Here is a 16,887-nt window from a genome sequence, read left to right on the forward strand (position 1 = left end):
TGTATCTCGCAAATATTTGTATCTTTAATTTTCACTTTTCATTCAGCTCAGTGTGTTGCAGGCTGGTCTTTTTTTTTTTTTTTTAATTTCCCTTGACACTTCTTTGATCCATGGATTGTTTTTGGAAGTACGTTGCTTCTTGTTTCTATGTGGAGATTTTCCTGTTCTCTATTATTATTTTTAAAGATTTTATTTATTTACTAATGAGAGACACACAGAGAGGCAGAGACACAGGCAGGGGGAGAAGCAGGCCTCATGCAAGGAGCCCGATGTGGGACTCGATCCTAGGACCCCAGGATCATGCCCTGAACCAAAGGCAGACGCTAAACCACTGAGTCACCCAGGGATCCCCTGTTCTCTATTATTCATTCTTAGTTTGATTCCATTGTGGTCAGTTCAATTTTTAAATTTTGTTGTTTTGGGCCTATCTAGGACATAGTTTATCTTGAAATATGATATGTTTGTACTTGACAAGCATATGCATTTTGGTGGTGGTGTTGGGTGACTTCTTTATTTTGATGATTTATGAGAGAAATGTGTCTCTGCCTCTCTGTCTCTCATAAATAAAATCTTAAATAAAAATAAAAAATCTTTAAATAAATCAAATAAATAAATAAATAAATAAATAGGATGTTGAAGTTTCCAACTACAGTGTGGATGTTCATTTTTCCATCCAGTTCTATCATTTTTTTACTATTTTACAGCTCTGTGAGATTTGGTGTACACACAGTAAGGATTACTAGATCTTCTTGATGGATTAGCCTCTTTACCATTATAATGTCCCTGTCTCCGCTTTTTGTTCTGTTTTGGTTCCGAAATCTTTTATCTGGTATTAACATAGCCACTACTGCTCTTCTTTGATTTTTATCTGATATATATTTTCCATACTTTTTCTTTCAGCTTGCCTATATCATTGTACTTTTTTTTGTGTGTGTGATATTTATTTATTCATGAGAGAGACAGACAGAGAGGCAGAGACACAGGCAGAGGGAGAAGCAGGCTCCAGATAGGCAGCCTGATATGGGACTGGATCCCGCATCCCATCCCGGGATCAGACCTGAACCGAAGGCAGGTGCCCAACCGCTGAGCCACTCGGGGGTCCCAATATCATTCTACTTGAAGTGTGTTCCCTGTGGACACTATAGAGTTGGATAGTGTTTTTAAATTTTTTTTTTTTTTTTTTGAGAGACAACAAGTGGTGGGAGGGGCAGAGGAGGAGAGAGAGAGAGAGAGAGAGACAGAGACAGAGAGAGATGCAGACTCCCTGCTGAGCAGGAAGCCTGACTCCCAGCTGATCCCAGGACCTGGAGATGATGACCTGAGCTGAACGCAGACGCTTAACTGACTGAGCCACCCAAGCGCCCTTGGATCATGTTTCTTATTCCAATTTGCCAATAAGTGTCTTTTAATTAGCATATTTAGACCATTTATATTTAATGTAATTATTGGTATGTTAAAGCTTAGTCTGCCATTTTAACTTTCTGCTTTTTTTTCTGCCTATTGTAAGATACTTGAGCTTTTTTTATAATTGCATTTTATCTTTAGTATTTCTGAATGTCTCTTTATACAGCCTTGTCAGTAGTTTCAAATATTCCTGCTATATACATTTAGAATTACCTTAGGCATAGGCAGTGTTATAATTTTTGCTTCAGCAAATATAAATTTAGAAAACTCAAGATGAAAAGGAAAGCCTACTGTTTTTGTATTTATGCTTACCATGTGTTTTTTTTTTTCCCCCAAAGTTTCCATTTCTCCTCTTTTATCATTTCCTTTCTTTTTAGAGAACTTCCTTTAGCCATTCTTTCAGGGTGTATCTGTTGGAGATAAAATTCTCTGGTCTTCTGAATCTATTCTATCTGTCTGAGACCAAGTGGTAGTTCAACAGAACATCAAAATATAGAAGTGGGTGCCATCCCCAAAGTATGGCAGAGAACCAAAAATAATTCCTCTTTTAGAACAGAAAGGGGTGAAGGAAAAGCACGTTGATGGGGGAAGAAAGGGTTTGAAGGGGATTTGGGGTTTTGAGGTTACCATTTGTGGGACTTTTGATGAGGCAGGGCATGGAATAAAGCAGAAAGAATTAGGATTCAAGAGCAAAGGGCAGAGATGAATACATACAACTGCCCTTTATCCTTAAGTGCTTCACAAAAAAAGTTTTTATTTTTTCCCAAAGAATGTCAATCTACTACCCCCTTTGAGTTCTAACCTTTTAAAATAAAATACCATAAACTTTAGGTGAGGTGAGAACAAGTCTCTCAGCCTAATAAATATCTCTGGAACTCAGGTCAGCAAGATCAGAAAGAAAATACTGATTTGGTCATGCAATTCATAAGTCATTGCCATAGAGTCATCTTACCTGATCTCATCCCCCTCCCGCCCCCCACCCCCCTTGCTTCCCTTTTTAGAGAAGAGGGAACTAGGGAGCTAATAGCTTTCCTTAATTCTTAGGTGGGCAATGACATGGCCTCCGATTTCCAGTGTCTGCCTCTCCTTTAAGCATCTTGGTTCTCATCATCCCCTAGCATCCTCCTCTTCTCCAACCACCATCTCTCCACCCTGTCTCCTTTTAGAAATGGGAAAAGAATGGGGACTCTTCTTGCACGGTCATATCTGAAATGCTGTATATTCCATTTCAGTGGTCACAAAGCAGTGAAGGAAACGGTCGTCCTCAAGTTTGAGAATTCTCCCAGTGATTAGGAACTCTTTCCAGATTCAAGACATCCACGAGCTTAAGAAAAAGAATGAGCACATAATGATTTAATTGGCTTTCTCTTTTAATCAAAAACATACTTTGTTACAGAGTTCTCAGGAAAGGTTCAACTATTTTTCAGCCACAGACTTCAACCAGGCAAAAGTATACAGAAAGCCGCAAAGGAACTACCGGGGCTTTAGCTGACCAGTTTTCCCAAAAGCAGAAGCTAAGTGTGGCTCTTCTCTGGGTTTTGGCATAGCTGCATTACTCTGATTTCAGGGGAAGAGACCAGAGTTGGTAAAATACCACCACCAAATCGATCCCCAACCCCCAGCCACTTCCTCCAAATGGTTCTGCAGTCCACCCGATTTCCATGATCTACAGGCATTCATGCTATCCCCTTAAGTCACATGTCCAAGGCACTGACCAGAACCCCATACCTGGAGGAAGTTTCTTGACTCCGTTTAGCCTTCTAACCAATCCAAGCCCGTGAGTCCTTCTATCAATGACAAGCAGCCATGGCAACAGCAGTTGGTTTCACTCCCTCCTCTCCAGCTATCACAGAGCTGGCCTCTACCAGGACTCCCCAACCCCCGACCCCTTGACCCACTCCCAAGGCAGGCTCTCAAGGTCCTTGAAAAAGCCAACTTCATTAATTATACTTCTCCAAGAATAGGCTGGAAAAGTACTGTGAAAGGAACGCTCCATCCAAAAGTCTAATCAATATGGACCTAAAAAGAGCCAAGAATAAAGTGAATGATCATCCACTGGTGGTTTTTTTTTTTTTTTTAATTCTATTATATGAACCATTGTACAGTTACAATGCGGTTCAGAGGAGTTTCCCTGTTTTGAACATAAAAGAGATAAGAAACCAAAGACCAGAAGTAATGACCTCTAATATCATTAGGCATTTACAGTTAACTTTTCCATTCATTTTAGCTGGAAAACCAATTACCAGCACACAGCACTGAAGAGGATGGCGGGGCACACATACCAGCCCAAAGCTGGAATGCCAGGACTCAGAGAGTCTCACGAAACCTTCGCTAGAGATGATGGGAAAATAGAATGAAGGTGTTTCCCCTGCTCTCAATTTTTTTTTTTTTTTTAAGTATTTATTGCAGCCCCCAAGGTGATGCTAGGCCTTTGGTTAAATTTAAGTCTTAAGGACATATTATGTAACTTCTTGTCCATAGGAGAATAGTAATAAAAAATCAAGCCTAATCTCATTTGAATGACATGGAAATAAGTACAAAGCCCCCTCAAACAGCAGAGCAAAAGGAAGGAGGAAGTCAGAGCCTGCTGCAAGGTAGGCAAGGTCACTTGGATTTCAGACCGGAAGAACACATCTAGTCCAACTCCCTCATTTTACAGATGAGGCAACTGAGGCCTGGGAAGGTAGATGACCTGCCCGAGGTCACACATCAGATGAGTGGCAGAGGGCAAGCCAGGCAGGGCGTGCCTGGTGCCCGCCCAGAGCCACCAGTTTCAGGATGAACAACAACATGGGCTCTGAGATCTACTGAGAAAACGATCCACGTCCAGAGAGAGAAATGATTGTCTTCACCTCAATCCTTCCTATGGGGGAGAAAGAGAGAGAGACAGGAAGGAGGAGAGAGCGGTGGGGAGGGAGGGAGGAAAACAGTTCATTCATTCAAGTCTGATGTTAAAATCCCTGAAAACATCAGCAATGACTTTAGCGACTCCTTGGGGCAGGATCTCAGACCCTCAATTCTCATAAAGGCACCTATAGGTCAAAAATATCTGTAGAGGAGGAAAGTCAGAAGATAGGGCGCAGAAGGGGACACCCAAACAAACAAAAATGACCCTCTCGTTCCCCAAGCATATTGTGTTGTTGTCGTTTTTGTTGTTGCTGGTATTCTCTAGGCAATGGAACTGCCTCTGATGACTGATGCTGATTTAGTGAGTCCTGTGACCCCAGTTTTTGTATGAACAGCATTGAGGTGGAAGCAACAAAACGTTTCAAAATCTTTCAAAGGGGGAAAATATGAATATGACCCACTTCTCCCTACCTTGACTACCTGGAACTCAGCCAAGAACCAGCAAACACTTTAAGCAGTCAAACCGATGTCAGACACCAAAGCACTGAAGGCCTCTTCAATGCTTGACAGGGAAGTTTCTTGGGACCCATCCCAGTCTGTCCTCATGTTTCAAAGGTAGTTCTAGTAAGTCTGGTTATCTGGTTTTCTTGCCCAAGAAGTCGGAAAAATGAATCACAAAGGAAAAGAAGAAACTCCTAAGGGGAGGCACACACAAAGTGGTCTGTCAGAAGGGGACAATACTGGAGGGTATGTGTGTTAAAAAAAAAAAAAAAAAAAAAAGTAAACATTCAGAACCATAGCAGTCTACAACCATCTGGTTTATCAAGGCAAAAACCTTAGCAGCTCCGGGCATCTACAAAGACAGCTAGGCACAAAAGGAACATCATGCCTAGAATGTTCTCTGATATACATATTAAATAACTCCACCCCCCAAAAAAATGGCTAAAATAAAAAAGGGTTTAAGGCTTAAATAAGGCAAGTCTGGATAATGCAGAAAATTCCATCCCACAGTGACAGCAGATAAACAAGACAGACAACCCGGCAGCACTGGGACAAGTGCTGGGGACGAGGCCGAGCCGAGGATGCTTCTATGAATGTGGCCACTAACCCTATACATTAGGGTATAAGGGTATCACTAATCCTGATACATCTCAGGAGAGAGAACCTCGTTGTCAGAAAACAATAGAGAGGCTTGCGCAGAAGATTCTCAGAGCCTGTCTTCTATGACCTTTGCAAAGAAGAGTTTAGGCAACTATTTACAGACCGCTATCTGCGACTGTGACAAGAGGAGGTCTGCCTTTAGAAAGAAAAAAAAAAAAAAAAAAAAGCATTTCCTTTCCTCTAACCCCTTCTCACATGGTTACTGTAGAGATCAAGGGAGAAACAGTATAATAAAGAGCTTTGAAAGCTGAAACGAACGAGAAAGAAAAGAAAAGAAAGAAAGAAAGAAAGAAAGAAAGAAAGAAAGAAAGAAAGAGAGAGAATTTCTTCATGTTATTACCTGCTAGTCTTAGCCCAGCCCCATCTACTACATAGCCGTTAGGTGATTTTGCAGGTTAATTGCTTTCATATACTCATTTACCTCAACAACCTAAAATTCATCTTCCCAATCTGCTATTGTTAAACAAAATGCCAGTAAAATGACTTAACGATGAAGGGAGCAAACCATAGAACACTATCAACAAAAATGATCCTGCCCTAGTCAGAAGAGAACTGCTTTTTCCAAAAGGCTCTAAAAAAGATGTGAACTAATCTAATTCTGCATAATAGCTATCGAGTGACTATTAACCGGTCACCACCAAAGCAGGAATAGAAATATTTCACCTCCATAGATGCGTAAGGAGCACCATGGGAAAATCTAAGATTTCCCTTCTCCAGATGGGCATAGTAAGAAGACGACTGCAGTGAACTTTTAACTAGGTAAGATGTCTATCATCGGAAGACAGAGCATTTGATTTTGCCTTCAAAATTTCTATTACAAATATCCCCCCTTCACGCCACACCCCTCCCCACAAAAATGGATTTTCAACTTTGAAATACAACACAGCTAATATGTGTTCAGTTTACCTGGATAATTCGAGTGTGGTAATCCCTAAGCTAGACCACCCAGCCTGTTAACCTACGGTGGTGATCGCAGGAGAGTAGGTCGATACAAATGAGCCGTGCTTCTAGAAAAACAAGGTTATATGGCAGTGATTTATTATCGTTATCTTTGTACACCAGGGGTAGCATACTATAAAAAATGAGACAGGCTATATCCCACAAAAGAATCTACTCCCTGGAAAATAAAGGCAACACCATTAAGGATTCCCTTTGATAACGCACAGAAAGGCACTGGACCAAAGTGGAATGGCCTCATACTGGATTATAAAGGTACTTGGTTCAACTCTCACTCAGCTTTCAATGAAATTCAACATTTTGAGATAGGAAATAGCTAGAGAAAATCTATCCGGAACCATATCCTCATAATAATCAGATTCTGAGAACTACAGAAACCATCCTACCCTAAAGTAGCCATGAAATTTTAAACCTAGTGATTCTTGAGTTTTACTCATCAAAGATGACTACCTCTAAGAAATGGGAATACTGTTTAACAACTAAGGTCTCAGAATAACCGATCATTGACATACTAGGCGTGTTCTCAAAAGCATGTGACTGATTCTAGGTACAAATATAAAGCGATTAAGAACTAGAAGTACTCCTACGTACTGGTAGTAACATTATGGCTCTTAGCAGAAAGAAACCAAGACGGGTGGTTTGGCTTCAAAGACAGACTTCTTAGTAAATATTTCCCACATACTTTCCCAGATGATTAAACATGAAAACCTTCCTTAAAGGAGAAAAGGAGGCAACAGATGATATCCTAGCACGCTAATGATCCTAATCAAATAATCTGAATTTTAAAAAATCTCTCCCTGCACTCCTATTCTTCATTCACAGTAAAACAGACCTAAAGTCAGCAATTTCTAGAGAATGAAGATATCTTTTCAAAAAAAAAAAAAACAAACCTGCCAATAAAACTTAAATCACCAAACTTTTACAGATTAAAATGAGGCCTTTAACAAAAGTACCACTAAGTACTCAAGAATTCAAATGAGCCAGTAGAGAAGTTATTTTAAAACAGAAGACATACAGCTTGGATCAAGATCTGTGTTTACATCACAGCGATAAGCAAAGCCAGTGGTTTCTGGAACGGTCTTACACAGAAGACCTTCCGACCAAGGACGCAGATGACTTATCCATTTAAGTCGACAGAAGGAGGACTACTAAGCATAGTGCTTCTCAAATCTCAAACTTGTAACACACCTTAAAGAATCTTATTACAGTTAAGAAGGCCTCCAAGCAAAAAGTGAAAGCATCTAAAAGATGACCCTTGGTTTTACTTCACACTATTTATCCTGTAGACAATCAGGCCTATTTTGCTACAGCAAAATAAAAGCTGAACAAAAAAAAATCCCAACCAACTCTACACTTGATACATAATGTCCGTGGGGAAGTCCTGGCAGAGTGTGAGGGAAACCAAAGCTGCCCGATAGTCTGGCTGCTGCCTGTCATTTAGTAGAAGGTGTCTTGCTTCTGAGGTTGAACTCAAAAGTGCAAAAGAAAACAAAACTTAAAAATCAAACCTAGAATTCAACTTTGTATGTTGAGATTTGGTTTTATTTATGCTACCATCTAAGTAAAAAGCATACATATTGTGTCTGTGGTACAGTCAATACATTTGCAACTTTTCTACTTAAATTCTCTATACAAAGTCACTGCCAATTGATATGATCATTGATGGCAAAGGGCTTAGAATAACCAAAAGGTATAAAAAAGTTTGCAGTCTTGCCCCAAGATACAAAAACTGAATTTTAAACAATGTCATAACATACATGATTTAAACAGTATACGAAAAAAAAGTCACACATCAAATCAAGTACAAAAATATCCAAACTACCTATTATGAACTGTAATGTTTCCATTATTCTGCACAGTATTTAACATAGAATTTAGCAGTTTCCAAAATACTCACTTAGTTTAAGCATTGCCATTTTTGCAGAACAGTGAGATATTAGGTGGAGTGACACTGCTTTTAGTGTTTTTAAAAATACAAAACCTTTCCTTATGAATTCATGAAGGAAAGAAATTTCTCTTCTAGGCATCTTAGTGACCAACCCTGTGCCTAGAAATATAGAATACATCTACTGTATAACAGGGCAAAAGAATTATTTCTTGATAAAATAGTTATCCAACAGGGATAACACATGTAATTTTAAACGGTATTTCTTTGTGGGTAATTGTAAGGAATTCTCAATATACACACAGATTAGTGTTTTGCCTTTGGCAAAAATAAAATTGAAGTTGCAAGGCTATCTGAATTGAAATCGTCTTCACTAGTTTAACTTGCAAAAAAATATTTTGGATAAAAGGTTATAATACATTACTATCTTATTTTTTAAACACAGAGGGAAGTTGCTCTCGGTAAAATTAACTCACCCACATGGCACAACATTTTGGAGTAAAGTATGTTCAACAATAACAACTTGCACACAAAATAACATAGGTGAATTAACTTTGAGAACTTCTCTCCTTTAAAATCGGCAATATTGAACTGATTCTGTTGAATAACACACGTATCAATGTTCTGCATATAAAAGGCTCTAAGACATTTTAAAGGGCTAAATTTTCCAGCACTGGAATGATTCCTTCATACATAACTGGTGAGGATTTTATGTGTTTTTCCTTTTCTTTAAGCTCTGAGCCATGCCTGAAAAGTTCTAAATAGGAAAAAAAAATTTGTTTTAATCCAGTTTCTGTCTGCTAGGAGCAAGGCAGCAAACACACTTTTCAACCCTTTATGAAAAGATAAAGCAGAACAAAAGTGAAATATATCTTCAGATTATAAACAGGATTGTATTTTATAGTCCACCATCCTGACCATGGTAAGGGGCCCAACAGGGAAAGACCTCAGTCTAAAGGCTGTGGGTCAGCAATAGGCATGGTGTGAAGCACTTCATCTAAGAGCTGGAGGGCCCGGTGTAAGTGAATCTCAATCCAGCAAGGCGTTTCTTTGATGCTCTGTCTTGGGTAATCCGGTCCCCAGCCTTTCACGAAACTCATCCTGAGTATGCACAAGCGGCGAAGGTCATCGACACCAATGCCAGCAGCTGCTGACAAACCTAATGGAAAAGATGTGGAAGATGTCAGAGGGACAAGCTGGCATCTTCCATCCTCCCTACACCTTATTAAGTGACCAGCTTTCTTTACTCCATGCTCCCCAGCATATAACTTCCCTGTCAAAGTGCCAAGAAGTAAGTGTAGCTCTACACTGTATCAACAGGGTCTGAAAACCTTTGGTTAACACGATTCACATTCCACACGAGTCTTCTAGCTACCGGCCATCGTAAAGTAAGTTACCACAATCCACCAACACCCCACCTATTTCTCTCTTTAGAAGTAGAGGTGAAGGGTAAAAAAAACAACTTGTTTTTACGAGGTAGCACATGTCCACAGGCTGGTTCTAAGAACCTTACTGTCTGTCTAAGCAGCCTAGGTCAAAGACAGACGTGACTAACAGTGAGAAGCTGATGGTCCTGGTTCCGCTAAGACTCCTTGGACGACCCAGATGATGTCTCTCAAGGTCACAATGTCACAGAGACACCGTGCAATTACTCAATGGGGGGGGGAGCAGTAGGTAAGAATGAGAAATTTCATAGCAGTTTTGGATTCTTTAGTGAAAGCTCGTTTGTAACATCAAAACTAGCAAATTAGTGGTTTAGATGCTCAAATTTTTTTTAAAAAGTCAAACTCTCTAAATGAGTATGTCTTATCTATCTCTACACTGTAAACTCCTGAACATAAGTCACAAGGCAGATTCTGCAGCTAATTTTCCAGTCAGAACATACAGTCATATAGTCAATCTCCATTCATCAGTATCACAGTGAATCTAATGGGAGGAGTCTGCATGTGCTGTAGAGAAACCTGCAGGGCCACTGCAGTTTTCTTAGCCAGTGTGATTTGCTTACCACACTGAAGAGGTTAAGAACAGGGGTTGAATGAATCACTAGTTATGCCTTCAGACGTGGAAGATGGGTGCCACGTGTTTCCATCATAAAAGTCTATAGTCAGGAGTTTAACTCTGCAGTAAAAAATTCCCCATCAGTGTGAAACCTGGCACACAGTTCAATTTTACCCTAAAATTAAAAAAAAGTCTACAAGTTATCAAAATACCACCCTCACTTAGTTTTCTCTCCATGCTTAGCATACTTAAAAAAAAAAAAAAAAAACTTGGAGAAGTACCTAATTCGGAAATTGAAATATGCTTTCCTTCTACAACAAAGCCAAGCACGTCAGTGATTACAACCCACCCTTGCTGGTGAGGCATGAATTAAAAGCATCAACAACAACAACAAAAAACCATGGGAGATTGATCAATATAATCTAACAATAACCCCCTTTTTCTCCTTTATCCCATATTCCCTTTTTGATATAAAACGAATGAAAACCGGGTCCTAGACAAAGCGCAACTATTACAGAAGAACAGTTTTTTAAAATTCAAAAATGATATTATCCCAGGAAAAAAAAAATTTAGTTTTCTATTATTGCCTAAAGTAGCTAATCAACTGAATGAATCCAGATAAAATGCCAACTATTACATTTCAAAACAAAAAAAAAAACCAAAAGCATACTTACTGATAGCTGGAGCTATGCCACCTACTGATCCGGGGCCAGGGATGTTTCCCGCCACGGCTGCTGCCTGGGCGGCGGCTGCAGCCTGTGCGGTGGCCGCCTGCTGCTGCATCTGCCGGTGACACTGACGCAAGTCAAAGACCTTTAAATAAACAGTGTGAGTTCAATGCTAGGAGTCCATCTGAAAAGATTCCACCACACATCAAAAACCGATGCACAGTTTGTTTAAAACTCATACCTCCATTTAGCTCTCAGAAAAAAAAGAATTTAAAAATCTAAGTTTTTATGTTGACTATAACTAGTGGTGAGAGAAGGGTACTGGAGCTCAGCAAGAGTTCTGGCTGCCGTGCACCTCCATGGTGTGTATCTAGTTCAGCAGGGGTCAGTTATGGTCCCTGCGATAAACGACCACCTGCATGAAATAAACCCCCAGCCTTTTATAACCAAATTGCTGAGAGCACGCTTTAGGCTGAAAAGATGGTCTTGGTCCCATAGCCAACTTCTTTACCATTCTAGCTATTTGGAGGAGTGTAATAAATGGCACTTCCATGATTTAAGAAAGCATCTATATTTTTTAGAGATATACACAGGAGCAAAATAAAATGGTATCTAGGACCAAGAATACTTAAGAAATAGAGGTGCCTGGGTGGCTCAGTCGGTTCAACATCCGACTCTTGCTTTCTGCTCAGGTCACGATCTCAGGGTGCTGAGATTGAGCCCTGCATCAGGCTCAGTAAGGAGTCTGCTTGAGATTCTCTCTCCCTCTGTCTCAAAAAATAAATAAATAAATCTTTTTAAAAAAGCACTGAAAGATCAACAAGCAGAGTGGTCATCTACAGAAGTTATAAGAAAGGAAGACAAAGAATAGAAACAGGCTATTCTCAATGCAAACTTTTTATATTATTTTAATTTCTGAACCATGAGACTATATTCCTTATTTAGAAAGTAAATTAAAAATTTAAAATATCCTCCTAATATGCACAAAACCTAAATATGAGCAAGCATAATTATCCTTGGCAAAAAAAAAAAAAAAAGAATGCATAACATACAACTTTATCAGATAAACAAGTTTGGAACCCAAACCACTAATTCTTAGAAGCCTTATAAAAGAAATTCTGATGGTCTTTAATCATGGCATATGGTATTAAAAAGTAAGAACACACAACAACAATAAACAAAGCAAACCTCTGTAAGTTGCAAATCATATTCCTATTTACTTATTTCTCTATTCAACAGCAATCTTCTAGCATCAATGAAGAACAAAGCTTAGACTATCTCATTCTCTGAAGAGATATGAATTTGTCAAATACATAGGTAAGTATTACACTCGGCCAAACTATTAGTTCTAAAAGACTGCAGGATAGAAATCATGACAGAGTCAGGTCTGAACATCAGAAACCTCACAAGGCCCACAACAGGAACCACTATTTTTTTTAAATTTTTATTTATTTATTTTTAATTTATGATAGTCACACACAGAGAGAGAGAGAGAGAGAGAGAGGCAGAGACACAGGCAGAGGGAGAAGCAGGCTCCAAGTACTGGGAGCCTGACGTGGGATTCGATCCTGGGTCTCCAGGATCACGCCCTGGGCCAAAGGCAGGTGCTACACAGCTGCGCCACCCAGGGATCCCTAGGAACCACTATTTTTTTTCAAGATTTCCTAGGAATCCATTAGATTCTAAATTTTTTCACTGAGCCATGACCTCTCAGAAGGCATTACCCAGCATAGCACTAAGCAGGAACTCAAATATTTGAAAAGCCAAATAGCTTTACAGCCACTTTTTTTAAAAGAAGGAAATTAATGAACTTTATATTTTAGAGTAGTTTCAGATTCATGCTAAAACTGAGCAGAAAGTTAAGAGTGTTCTCTGTCCCCACTCAAGTACAACGTCCCCCAGCACAAGTGGTACATTTGTTATAATGGATGAACCTACAGTGACACATCATCACCCAAGGTCGTAGTTTACATTAGGTTTCACTTGTGATTTTGTACATATATCCAACACTGTAGTACCATAGACAGTAGTGTCAATGCCCTAAAAATCTTCTGTGCTCTGCCTATTTATCCTTCCCTGCTCACTTATCCCTGGAAACCAGTGATGATCTTACTGTCTTCACAGTTTTGTCTTTCCCAGAATGTCATGGAAATGGAAGCATACAGTATGTAGCGCTTCAAATTGGCTTCTTTTACTTAGTAATATGCATATAAGGTTCTTGTATGTCTTTTCATGGCTTGATGGCTCATATCTTCTTGGTGCTGAACTATATATTCCATTGTGTTGATGTACCACAGTTTATCCAGTTACCTGCTGAAGAACATCTTGGCTGCTCCCAAGTTTTGGTAATTATTGGCAATTAAAGTTGCTATAAATATTCCTGTGCAGGTTTCTGTGTGGACATGTTTTTAATTTATTTGAGTAAATACCAAGGAGTGCAATTGTTGGATGATATGGTAAAAATGTTTAGCTATGTCAGAAACTACCAACTGTCTGTACTATTATACATCCCTACCAACAATAAACACAAATTCCTGTTGCTCCACATCCTCACCAGAATTTGGGCTGTCAGTGTTTAAGATTTTGGCCATTCTTCTCGGTATATAATGGCATGTCATCTTAATTTGCAATCCCCTTATAACATATGATGTTGAACATCTTTTTTACCCTTACTTGCCATCTGTATATCTTCTCAATGAGATATCTACTCAGGTCTTTTGCACTTTTTAAAAATCAGATTGTTTTCTTATTGCTGAGTTTTAAAAGTTTCCTATATTTTAGATAACAATCCTTTATCAGATGTGTCTTTTGCAAGTGTTTTCTCCTAGTCTGTGACTTACGGTCTTATTTTCTTGACAGCCTTTTACAGTTTTTAATTTTAATGAAGTGCAGCCTATCAACTGTTTTTCATGGACAGGACCTTTGGTATGGTACCTAAAGTCACTGCCCTACCCAATGATCTCTTCTAGGACTTTTGTGTTTTACATTTAGGTCTTTACAACCACTTTTAAAAGTTGCATTAATCCTCACTAACCAAGTATGGTCCCTATATAATCTTACTATTTGGGAACAAGGACTATAATTTGCTTATAAATTACTATTTGGGAACAAGGACTATAATTTGCTTACAAATTCTTCCGGTTCAAATATGCTCTCAACATACCCCACTCCTCACCATGAATCATTAAAAATAACCAATAGATAGATCTTCACACATAGGTTCCTTACAATATGCTGTAAACAATCACAATTACGATCATCTTAGCCTACATCTATGCTAACAGCAGCCACACATTATTATAAGTAGCCACAAAAATGAAATTTTAAAATATTATGACTTTTATCTGCAGATATAGAAATGATTCATTAAGCACCTCAACAAATCCCTCCACAGTGGATTATTTATGTAATTAAAGCACTCAAACCAGAAAATTTATAATTACTGACTATACTGCTAGATGAAACCTGGGTCACTTCTCTACTACATACTATATCTGACCCATTAAACTGTAATAGATATCTGTTATACTGCATGGCAAGATGAAGGCTATCACTGAAATGCAATCACCTTCCTTTCAGAATCTGACTGAGTTGTTAGTAAAGACAATTCAAAGGAACCAAGGATTTAAATATCCTTTTGGGCTCAGATCCAAAAGACATTTTTCATCACCACTTCTGATCTAAAAAATCATTTTCACTTATTTTAGCATGTTTCCTATGGTTACTCTCATAGAAGTTTATTGCAAACTTTTTACTTAACACAGGTGAGTGTCTTATAAAGCTCAACATCAACATCTTCAGGATACTGTCTGTCAACCAGGAGTCAAAGTTTTGGCATTTTTTATATATAAGGCTTAATTACATTACTCTTAGTTTAAATTAACACCAGGAAATAGTAACCCAGAGAGAGAAACAGGTATCTGTGTTGGTATACTGGGCATTTGGACATAAGACTGCGTTAAAAATTTGCTAAGTTACCGGACCTGGAGATAAGAATCACAATATATGGTAATTGGGAATCAATTTAAGTTGGGATTATAATAATCTTCAACCTAGCCTACCTGTGGTTTAGAAGTATCCCCTAATGCATACGTGTTCAAAAACAAACCTAACTCAACAGTATCAGAGAAATGCAAATAAAAAACCAACACAATGAGATAATAACCTCATACCCACTAGGAAGGCTAATATCAAAAAGACAAATAACAAGTGCTAAGACTGTAGAGAAATTGAAACCTTCCCACAATGCTGATCAGAATGTAAAGTGGTTAAGCCACTTTGGAAAACAGTTTGGCTGTCCCTCAAAATGCTACAGTTACCTTATAATCTAGCAATTCCACTCCTAGGTATATGCCCAAGAGAAATGAAGACATAAAATCATATAAAAACTCGTACACACCCATGTTCATAGTAGTAGTATTATTCATAATATAGCCAAAGAGTGGAATCTCAGATATCTATCAACTGATGAACGGAAAACAGACAAGATGTGGTATATGGAATATTATTCAGCCATAAAAAGAATGAAATATAGCTATATGCTATATGGATGAAGCTTGAAAACACTATGCCTAATGAAAGAAGTCACAGAAGACCACACTATATGAATTCATTTATACAGAATGTTCTGAATAGGCAAATCTGTAGAGAGAAAAATTAGAGTGGTTACCTAGTGCTGAGGGAAATGAGGGGTTGAGGAACGATAGCTAAACGGTATAAGGTTTCTCTCTAGAGTGATAAAATGTTGAAAAATTGACTGTGATGATGGTTGCATAACTATGTGAATATATTTTAAAAATCACTTAATCATACAATTTAAATGGGTGGATTAAGTGGTATGTGAATTATATCTCAATAAAATTGTTTAAAAAAAAAACCTTACTAACCATTAGTAAGCACCACAAAACAAAACAGATTTTACTTTTGAAAGCAAAACAGCAAGGCCACTTAGAATTCAAACATTTGCTTCATTTAAAGCTTGTAAAATGCCATTTCATTACATCAGATTTTCATGAATGTAAGAGGACTACGGTGTCATGAAAGATGAAGGTGGAAAGAATTCAATAACTTAGAGGGAAAAAAATCTGGCCACAATTTAGTTCTAGCTTCTTGGGCACTCCTTCGAGAGGTTCATGTTATCTGCATATAATTCACCCCAGTAATATCATCTTTGGTGGGAATATGACAATTTAAACAGCAATATACAGATCCTTTAGTTACTACTGCCTAAAAAAATTTGCAAATGAAGAAAATGCCAATGGTTAGACTTAGTGTATACTTGCATCTCTTTCTTTCTGGCTAGTAAGATTCTTCTAAAGAATAATAATATGCTTGATAAACAGAAATAATTCTTTTTATATCTTAAACAATATGACAAAAATGGGATGTTTTTTACCCTACTAAAATGTCCCACAAGATAGGTTATTTATTATTCATGGCAAAAGCCTGTGGGTACTATAAAAATCTATCCATGACCGTGTTTTATCAAGTGATGGTATGTCTCGTACCTCAGGGGTTTTTCAAGAGCCATATGTATCAAAATACAGATGGTACATTTATTTGAAAATTGTAGAAATTACTTAATTATACAAGATCGCACATTTTTAAGCTCAAATGTTTTAAATATGACCCTACATTAAATAAATTCATAACTTCCATCTGACACACATAGTATATATAATCAACACAGTAGTTCTCTGTCCATTCACTGCAAATCACACAAGTAATCCAGAGATTTTTCAAGTTAAGGTGGATGAGTAGGTATGCATGAACAGCTTCTCTCTCTGCTAGAAGCACAAAGGACAGAAAAACTATTACAAGTATATATCCTTCAAGTCAATCATAAAATTCACATGGAAATACAAAGAACAGTCAATAGCCAAAACAATCCTGAGAAAGGACAAAAGTTGGAAAACTCATACTTCCCAATTTCAAACCTTACCACAAAGCTATAGTAATCTAGTCAGA

The 16,887-nt window shown here is 38.2% G+C and overlaps 1 protein-coding gene across 5 annotated transcripts in view; it reads right to left on the minus strand.

Annotated features, from left to right (window-relative positions):
• Positions 1–2,756: 2,756 nt before the first annotated feature.
• SMAD4 (SMAD family member 4) overlaps positions 2,757–16,887 on the minus strand; it is a 53,982-nt gene continuing 39,851 nt past the window's right edge. For 3 of the 5 annotated variants that reach the window (XM_038525982.1, XM_038525980.1, XM_038525981.1), the window contains exons 11-12: positions 10,927–11,065; positions 2,757–9,413 (exon numbers count right to left, since the gene is read on the minus strand). In XM_038525982.1, coding sequence (XP_038381910.1) covers positions 9,202–9,413; positions 10,927–11,065 — 351 coding nt within the window. In that variant the 3' untranslated portion in view covers positions 2,757–9,201. Of the gene's footprint in view, positions 9,414–10,259; positions 10,428–10,926; positions 11,066–16,887 lie in introns of those variants that run through there. The other 2 variants (XR_005353474.1, XM_038525983.1) reach the window with 2 other exon arrangements.

Source organism: Canis lupus, chromosome 1 (genome assembly GCF_011100685.1).
Source record: "Canis lupus familiaris isolate Mischka breed German Shepherd chromosome 1, alternate assembly UU_Cfam_GSD_1.0, whole genome shotgun sequence".
Taxonomy (NCBI): domain Eukaryota; kingdom Metazoa; phylum Chordata; class Mammalia; order Carnivora; family Canidae; genus Canis; species Canis lupus.